The sequence below is a fragment of the Priapulus caudatus genome, unplaced genomic scaffold (genome assembly GCF_000485595.1).
Source record: "Priapulus caudatus unplaced genomic scaffold, Priapulus_caudatus-5.0.1 Scaffold1055, whole genome shotgun sequence".
Classification (NCBI taxonomy): Eukaryota; Metazoa; Priapulida; class Priapulimorpha; order Priapulimorphida; family Priapulidae; genus Priapulus; species Priapulus caudatus.
This window is the reverse complement of record NW_014578116.1, coordinates 19,786-29,680: the sequence shown is the minus strand read 5'-3', so window position 1 is coordinate 29,680 and position 9,895 is coordinate 19,786. Positions and strand designations below refer to the sequence as shown.

Here is a 9,895-nt window from a genome sequence, read left to right as displayed (position 1 = left end):
AGTTGTTGTTGATGGTGGTGGCTGTAGTTGTTGTTGATGGTGCTGGCTGTAGTTGTTGTTGATGGTGGTGGCTGTAGTTGTTGTTGATGGTGGTGGCTGTAGTTGTTGTTGATGGTGGTGGCTGTAGTTGTTGTTGATGGTGGTGGCTGTAGTTGTTGTTGATGGTGGTGGTGGCTGTAGCTGTTGTTGATGGTGGTGGCTGTAGCTGTTGTTGATGATGGTGGTGGCTGTAGTTGTTGTTGATGGTGGTGGTGGTTGTAGTTGTTGTTGATGGTGGTGGCTATAGTGGATATTGATGATGGTGGTGGTGGCTGTAGTTGTTGTTGGTGGTGGTGGTGGCTGCAGTTGTTGTTGATGATGGTGGTGGCTGTAGTTGTTGTTGATGGTGGTGGCTGTAGTTGTTGTTGATGGTGGTGGTGGCTGTAGTTGTTGTTGATGGTGGTGGCTGTAGTTGTTGTTGATGGTGGTGGCTGTAGTTGTTGTTGATGGTGGTGGTGGCTGTAGTTGTTGTTGATGGTGGTGGCTGTAGCTGTTGTTGATGGTGGTGGTGGTGGTGGCTGTAGCTGTTGTTGATGCTGGTGGTGGTGGTGGCTGTAGCTGTTGTTTATGGTGGTGTTGGCTGTAGTTGTTACTAGTAGTGGTGCTGACTGTAGCTGTAGCTATATGTGGTGGCCTTAGTTGCTGCGGGTAGTAGTTTATTTCCGGTGACTTTCTCATGACTTGTTTGCTACGAGCTGAAGCATGGCGGACGTATATCCGAAAAATAACACGAATCTTTTTGAGACCAGCCGAGCGGTGGAAGTCAAATAATCGAAAACAGCCGGGGAGCCGGCTTACCGTAGCGCGCCATATAGCCTTCCCGTGTCATATATCACCAGACAAATCCGTAAGCAGCAGCTAGAGCGGGTTTTACGTCGACTGCCCCTATCGATTACTCGTGTTTCCCGTTCGCTCGTCGTGACGCAGAAATAATTGCACCGATTGCGTAGTGGCTACCGTCCACCGCGGGACTGCAAGGGCAATTAATTTGACCGCGTAGACGTCAAGGTCGCGGGCAAGTTCGTCATCCCGTGCATGCGCCTGAGTTGGGATAGTACTAGCTCCCCTCTCCCCAACACACACCCCGTGCTGGGCGCGCGGGAAACATCTCGGGGTATATCTGAGCGAGAGCCTGATAACGAGATGTGTTAGGTTTTAAAATTACGCGCCAATCCTCGTAGGCGCGATTGATTCTGAATAGTAGGTAAAGCAGCGTGATGTTGGAATTAAGACCCCATTCATAACAATAATTGTTATGATAATAGCAATGTTATGTTATTACTACTGTTACAATTATTATTATTATTAATTTATTATTATTATTATTATTATTATTATTATTAATATTAGCATTATTTATATATTGGTATTAATTATTTATTCGGGGCTCCTGTTCGAATCTAACTCATTTCTCAATTTACTTGCATTATCAGTTATTTATTAGATATTAATTGGTTCAAGTTGTAATCTAGTCTAACGTTTGCTGTCGGGTAATTACCTGCGTGGCTGTGTGTTGTAACCACGGGCCGTGCTCATAGCAGCGAGGTCGTGCTCGTTTCTGCTGCACGCAGGGATGCTGAAAGCGCATGCAACACCGGTACCGTCGGTCGGTCGGCGTGTGTGTAATTGGTTTAAGGTATTACATGTAGCTCTTCCGCTGCACGTGTTGCCTGCACTGACATTTGTACGGAAGCTCTGGTGTATCCATCATTGAGCGGGTGTGTGTATGTGTGCGTGTGTGTGTGCGTGTGTGCGTGTGCGTGTGCGTGTGTGTGTGTGCGTGCGTGTGTGTGTGTGTGTGTGAGTGTCTGTTTGTGCGCGCGCACGTGTATGTGAGGGTGTGTGCGTACGTGCATGCGAGATAGCGAGCGAGCGTACGCTTGCGTTCGTGTGTGTGTGGCGGAGCAGCAAGAATTTCCTCATTTCCTCCTTCGTCATTAGTTAGTAATGACTGCATGCTTTAAGATGTTTAAAATGTTTTTTGTTTTTCTAGATCAAGCTGCATCTAATCGTTTTATCTGATCGATCAGATTTAGATTGATCATCCACACTTTTGTAACGTTTTTATTTGCGCTTGCCGATATATAATATATGATGCAAACTTCGTTTATTCTTTTCGCCTCTTCTCCCTAATATATATATATATATGCTAGTTGGAATGTAACGCATAGCAATATATGTGACTGCTGTCCTAAATTTGATGGAGTGACCTATACATTTGAGTCAAAAACGTGTAGCATTTCTGAAAAGTTCCGGCCAGTGGGTTACTAGTTCATACCATGCCACTGCACTGTCAGCAGCTGCTACCATGCGTTCTGGTTGTTCACAGCAAACAGCTACGTAGCTGTAAATGTCTGCCTAGCATTCACTGCTATCTGCTATCTATATGCACTGACTGTGTAGCTATGAAGCCCTGTCTAGCATTTACTGCTATCTATATGTACTGGCTGTGTAGCTATGAAGCCCTGTCTAGCATTCACTGCTATCTATATGTACTGGCTGTGTAGCTATGAAGCCCTGTCTAGCATTCACTGTTAATTTATTATCTATATGTACTGGCTGTGTAGCTATGAAGCGCTGTCTAGCATTCACTGCTATTCTATATGCTACTGGCTTGTAGCTATGAACGAGCTCTGTCTTAGCATTCCACTGCTATTCTATAGTACTGGCTTCGAAGCCATTATGGAAGCCCTGTCTACGATTCACTGCTACTTCTATGTCACGACTGTGCTGCCGTAGCCTATGAAGCCCTGTCTAGCACATTCATGCTATCTATATTGTTATGGCTCGTGCAGCCTATGAATAGCCCCGTCTACGCATGTTCACTGCCTATCTATATGTACTTGGCTGTGTAGCTATGAAGGCCCTGTCTCAGCCTTCACTGTTTAATTTATTTATCCTATACTGTACCTGGCTGTGTAGCTATGCAAGCGCTGTCTAGCATTCCACTGCCTATCTAATTATGTAACTGCGCTGTGTTAACTATGAAGCCGCCTGTCTAGCATTTCACTGGCTATCTATATAGTACTGGCTGTGTAGCCTATGAGCCTCCTGTCTAGCCCATTCCACTTGCATATCTATCATGTACTGGCGTTGTAGCTATGAAGCCCCATGTCGTAGCATTCACTTGCTATTCTATAGTGTACTGACTGTGTAGCTATGAAGCCCTGTCTAAGCATTCACTAGTTAATTTATTATCTATATGTACTGGCCTGTTGCTAGCTATGAAGCCCGTGCTTCTAGCACTTCGACTGCGCTATCTATCCAGTGTAACTGACTGTGGTAGCCTATTGAGCGGCCGTCTGGTCTAGCATTCACTGTTAATTTACATCTAGTTCTATATGTACTCGCCTGTGTAGCTATTGAAGCGCTGTCTAGCATTCACTGCTATCTATAGGTACTGGCGCTGTGTAGCGTACTGAGCAGCCGCTGTCTAGCATTCACTGCTATCTATATGTACTGGGCGTTGTAAGCTATGAAAGCCCTGCTCTAGCATTCACTGCTATCTATATGTAGCTGCCTGTTGTAGCCTACTGAGCCCTGCTAGCATTGGCACTGCACTATCTATACTGGTACCTGCCGTGATGAGCTATGAAGCCCTGGTCTAGCATTCACTGCCATATTACTATGTTACTGGCTGTGTAGCTTATGAAGCGCTGCTCTAGCATTCACTGCTAATCTATATGTACTGACTGTGTAGCTATGAACCCTGTCTAGACTTCCACTGCTATCTATTGGTACTGGCTGTGTTATGCTATAAGCCCTGTCTAGCATTCACTGCCTATATCTATAGCTACTGGCTGTGAAGCCTATGATAGCCCTTCTAGCATTCACATGCTATCTATATGTACTGGCGCTGTGTTTAGCTATGAAGCGCTGCTGCTAGCATTCACTGCTATCTATTATGTACTGGCCTGTGTAGCTGATGAAGCCCTGTCTAGCATTCACTACTATCTATGACTTTACTGGCTGGTAGCCTATGACAGCGTTCTAGCATTTACTGCTATCATATGTACTGGCTGTGTAGCCTATGAAGCCCGTCTCTAGCATTCCACTGCTAATTCTATATGTTCACTGGCTGTGTAGCCTATTGAAGCGCTGTCTAGCATCCACTGCGTATCTATATGGTACTGACTGCCTGTGGCTATTGAAGCCCTAGTTAGCATTTAGCTGCTATCTATATGTACTGATCTGTGCTAGCTTTGAAGCGCTGGCTCTACGCAGCATGCACTGCTATCTATATGTACTGGCTGTGTAGCTATGAAGCGCTGTCTAGCATTCACTGCTATCTATATGCACTGACTGTGCAGCTGTAAACCGGTGTGTAGCCTTTACCCCTATCTATACACGGTGGCTGTGCAGCTATGAAGCCCTGCCTAGCATTTACATTTAAGTATACACGCTGGCTGTGTAGCTCTGAACCTGTCTAGCATATCACATCTATTCTACTACATGCTGGTTTTGTAGCTGTGTACTTTTGCCTGGCCTTCACCCCTATCTATACACGCTGGCAGTGTTGGTGTAAACTGTGTCTAGCCTTCACCTCTGTCTATACACGCTGGCAGTGTAGCTACACGCTGGTTGTGTAGCTAGCTATGAGCTGGCTGTGTAGCTGTGAAACCTCTGCAGGCTGTATATAGCCTTCAGCTCCCTCAGTAACGAGTGTAAGAGTAATGGAGACACCTCGTGCCTTCTTGGACCCATAATCGCTACATTAGATTCGTGCTGCTGTGGTCTCTCTCTCTCTCTCTCTCTCTCTCTCTACTCCTCTCTCTCCTCTCTCTGCTCTACTCTCTCTCTCTTCTGTCTCTCTCTTCTCTCTCTCTCTCTTCTCTCTTCTCTTCTCTCTCTGCTCTCTCTCTCTCTCTTCTTCTCTCTCTCTCTCTCTCTCTCCCTAAATCTTCTCTCTCTCTCTCTCTCTCTCTCTCTCTCTCTCTCTCTCTCTCTCTCTCTCTCTCTCTCGTTGTCTCTCTTCCTCTGCTTCTTCCTCTCACTCTCCCTCCCTCTTCCTCTTCCTCTCTCCCTTTGTCTCTGTATCTGTCTCTTTCTGTGTGTCTTTATCTCTCCCTCTCTCTACCATCTCTCTCCGTCTTTCTTACTCCCACCGTGCCCACACTAATTAGGACGAGGAAGTGCGCACGCCAACAAGTATTTCTGCTTCCTTGTCTTAAAATACACAACGCTGACGTCAGCAGCTGACACGCGAGTGTCGGTTCGCGACCGAAACGCGAGAGAGATCATCACGAGCAAGGTCAATGGGAGAGTGTTAAGGAGGGGCAGAGGAATGGGGAAAATATCGGTGGAATCAAGGAGGGCCGGGGATGACAAGGTTTCATTCAACTAGGGGAGCGGTATTAGGGGGTGGGGTTCGTTTAAATTGGGAAGGGGGTGGGGAAGTTTCGTTTGAGCAGGGAGGGAACTGGGTAAAGTATTATTGGAACGTGGGTGAAGTATTATTGGAACGTGGGTGGGGTTGGGGAGATTTTGCTCGAGTGGGAGGGGGAAGAGGAAGATAGGTGAAGTTTTGTTTGAAATGGAGGGTTTGTTTTGATCGAAATGAGAGTAAAAAATTCGTTTGCAGCGATAAGGGAAGCCGTACCTGCATATTAGCATTTCGTTGCGAATAGTAAAGACATCGCTACGTACGCACTATACAAGTGCACAGCCAATGGAGAGCACCACCCATAACCTTTGTTCCGTGTCTCCGAGACCGAACCAATTCGAACTGGATGCTGTTCAGATGTTGTCTTGCTGTACATCACTATGCGTGGAACATCCGTTAATTGCAACTAATTATTCACTTTTAACACTAATTAACCTAATTAATCACTCTGGAATTGTGTGTATATAGTGGGAGTCAATAGCATGTAACGTTGCGCTAATGCACCCTAAAATTGGGCTCAAATATCGTCAGCTTCTGAGTAATGTATTTGAGAATTGTTTGGAGGTTTTTTCGGAATTACTTAGAATTCTGTTTTTAATTTTGTTGCAGTGGTTTTTCAATTATTCACTTTCCCGTCACTTTGCACACGCACCAGACTAATATATAGTCGTTCTCGCAGTGAGCTTGTGAGCGTAAATCCGTCCACACCGGTTGTTGAATGAAATTTGGCTTTCACGGAGGCTGTCTTATGTGCTGCCATTACATGAAGTGAAGGTGCAAGGGCTTTCACGTGCAGACATCTAGGTCTCTCTCAGGCTGCCTGAAACATCATATATATACGATTATGACTACCACAGGTCTAAAATGTCATAGCTTTTGCACTTCACCACAAAAGTTTTGTCTTTTTATACGTACGTATCTTGTCATAACCATTGATGATGTTTCTGATATTGGGCCCTGGTGCCTACAGCTATTTTAAAGCTTGTCCGTTTGTGCAAACAGTGCATATATACAATACCTGCAATTGACTAGGTGGCAGAATTTATTATTAGTCGCATACAATTTCAATCTGATGGTAGCGTATTACTCGATTGTAACTCTGCCAGCAAGTGCAGTGAAATCACAACTGTTGTTTGTTTAGTCATTGTACTAAGAGCAGGTAAACAACCATTCGTGCTCATTACAATAATTATAGTTATCATAATATATAGCATGGTTTAGGTACTCTTGATCATATCGTGAGCTGCGCGCTGGGCGAGCGTCGGCGGTAGAGATCGCTCTGTGCGTTCACTGAAGCTTGTGGTGAAGCCAGCATTGGTTTCGTTGCAGGCCCGAAATCAAGTTCATGCAGTTGATTCGCGAGGATGCGTCGCTTGACGAACCGAAACGACTGCTCAAGCGTGATAACTCCAGCTTTGAGGAGCCGCGCGGGGTAGGTTGTGAGTTTCTCTTGACGAAGAGCACTCTCTCTCTCTCTCTTTCTTTCTGACTCCCCTTCTCCCTTGTCTGCCTCGCCTCTCTATCTGCATTTCTTTATCTCTGTTTGCTACTGTCTCTATATATCATTCTCGTTCTCCTTCACTGGCTCCCCCTCTCGTTTTCATTCTCACCTTCCCTATCCTCATCTCCCCCTCTCCATCTCCCTCCCTCCCTTCCTGTCTCCCCTCTCTACTAGGCGTGCATGAGTGGTAATTGTGTCACATATCTGGCAGATGAGCACGCCTCAGCGGCAATCATCGACGGAAAGCATGCGACGCACAAAGTCCTTTGAAGAGCGTGAAGAGGCATACGAGAAGACAAAGGCGCGCATCTACAATCACCAGGACGTGAGTCTCTCTAATGCATGCACGCCACGGGGGGGGGGGAGTGAGGGGTGCTGTTACATGGCGAACGGTAAGGGAAGTGTGTGGGGGAGGGACTTCTTAGGAGGCGTATGAGAAGAAAAACGCATGCAGTTGCAGTTAGCAAGACGTGAGTCTCTATCTCACCCATGCGTGCAGAGGGAGTGCGTGGGGTGGGGGAGTCATTTTAAACAGCGCGGAGAGGCATACGAGAAGACAAAGTCACGCATCTACAGTGACAAGGACGTGAGTCTCGGTTCTTTCATGCATACGCAGGGTAGGGAGTTAGGAATGGGGGCACAGGGGCATGGCTGCAGGGACTAGGAGGTGTGTGTTGGGGGTGGGGCACATGGATGGTTATGCAGAGATGAAGATCTTGCAATGTGCACATACATAAATAAAACTAATAGACTGGTACTCTGTCTCTACATTTTCTAATAGACAGCTATATATAGAGGTATACGTTTTATTTATTTATCTATAAGGCAAATATAAAGGTTATCTCTAATCTTGAAATATCAATACAAAGTAGACAATTTTTCAGACAAGTATTTCAGTCTTCAGAAATTATAAGGAACACATTACGTAATTATAGGCATATAAAATACACCAGCAAAAAAAGTAAAACAAAACATTTTCTATGGTTTGAACTCGGCTATTGCAAACACGGCTATGCTTGCCTAAATGACAGAAAAAAATCACGAAGCACTCAGATATTAATGCCTCGTGAAAGTCTTTTGTGGATGATCTAATGGGTCACATAAATCCTGAATGACGAGGTGCCTGGGAGATGAGAATGCCACACGTAAAGCCACGTCATGTTTTTGGCTACTGTACCCGTATCATTTGTGAAAAAAATAACATAATTCTTTACCAGCGTTCAATGCCATTTTCGGGTAGACGGGTCAGGCGTTTGCAAGGATTATCGTATGATCTCGCGTGAATTGCATGATCGTACGTCTAGCCTGCGAGCTGAGACGTACAGTAACTGAACTCATAGCACTAGAACATGGCTTCGGCTGACTTCAGCTGTAACATGGAAAAAATCTCGAAGGGTCTTGAGGTGGATTGCTGAGTACTGTATCCTTAACATTATACTAAATTCTCTGCCATGCATAATATGTTGCAGGATTAAAATAATATAAAGTAAGTTTAAAAAGCCAATCATTGGAATATATTTCCATTATAATTTTAAATAAATTGTTTGTTTTTGTAAATAAATAAAATATTGTGTAATAATGTTTATTTTCTACATTCCACAGAGCCTTTCTTCGCAAGATGGTCACCCAGAAAGCTCAACAAGGTAAGCCCAACATTTTAATACCTACGTCTATTCTCCATCACATCAGTCTGTGTCGCAAACCTAACAATGACTACAAGCTCGCAATGTGCATGCAGCATTAATGGCATTCTGCTGGACGGCAGTAATGCAGCGGTGGTTACTACGGCAACGACCTGTATGCCTATTAGTATATAGCCTGTATATTTCATTCTCTGCTAGCGAAAGGCATCGCGTGATCAGTTGCTGACAATGCACGCTTCTGAGGCATGCCAGTCGTTGCCACGGTTACCGACAAACATCGTCGCACACAATGACTAGTTGAGAGGCATCCTCTAATTTCATTCTTAGTATTGCCGACTAGTCTGTCCAACTCGGTGTCTCATCTGTTCTCTCTACTGCCTGACACTGCAGCTTGTCCGACAGCTGAGTTAACAGCAAGTGTGGGAAGATAGCAGTAAAATTAGTAGGGTATGTTAGCCGTAGGTTCCCTATTCCAGAAGCAGGTACATAGTGTTGGCCCTTGCCAGTGTGCAGTGATGTCCACATGTTAATCGGGTGGTGTGAGAGTGAGAAGTGTGTCTTGGAGGAGCGACTACACTGGACTCACGCTCAGCAGCATGGATATAATTACTTGCTAATTTATTTTTTATAAATATAATAAATATAGTTACTACTATAATATTACTGCAGTTACTTGACTGTAATACTGTAGTTACTGTAATAAAATTGGCATAGTTATATTTATTTTATATTATAATAGTATTAAATTATTGCAGGAGTGGATTCACTAGGTCAACATAACAGTGTCAGCTTAATTTTCTGGTATCATGACAGAACCCAATCATATGACATTTATTTATGCTGGAGACAGGCATGTAATTACTTCACAATTTGCTTAATCAGGCAACATTTGTTCTTCTCGGTGGCGCCCCCTGCAGGAGCGGCTACACGGGCTCGACACGCAGCAGCGTGGATGTAATTGGTTAACCGTACGACGTTTGTTCTTCTCGGTGGCGCCCCCTGCAGGAGCTGCTACACGGGCTCGACACGCAGCAGCGTGGAGAACCTCCGCTGGGCGCAGGAGCCGCGTCCATGGAGCAGCACCGACTCGGAGCCGAGCATGTGCCGTGGCCAGCAGCTGAAGCCAGCCGTGACGAAGGCGAGCAGCTTCGGCGGCGTCTCCATCCTGACGCGCGGCGACAGCAGCTGCAGCGACCGCAGTGCCTATATGAGGGGAGGTAGGTGGAGGCATGAGTGTCTACGTTAGGGGAGGTAGGTGGAGGGATGAGTACCTACGTTAGGGGAGGATGCCTCCACCTACCTCCCCTCACGTAGGTACCTCTGCTCTTG

The 9,895-nt window shown here is 45.5% G+C and overlaps 1 protein-coding gene across 1 annotated transcript in view; it reads left to right on the top strand.

Annotated features, from left to right (window-relative positions):
- LOC106815170 (cAMP-regulated phosphoprotein 21-like) overlaps positions 1-9,895 on the top strand; it is a gene marked incomplete at its 3' end in the record, with an annotated part of 72,790 nt that overhangs the window by 54,684 nt on the left and 8,211 nt on the right. Inside the window, exons 7-10 of the mRNA XM_014819601.1 lie at positions 6,752-6,854; positions 7,135-7,248; positions 8,526-8,566; positions 9,572-9,783. Of these exons, the coding sequence (XP_014675087.1) occupies positions 6,752-6,854; positions 7,135-7,248; positions 8,526-8,566; positions 9,572-9,783 (470 nt within the window). The remainder of the gene's footprint in view (positions 1-6,751; positions 6,855-7,134; positions 7,249-8,525; positions 8,567-9,571; positions 9,784-9,895) is intronic.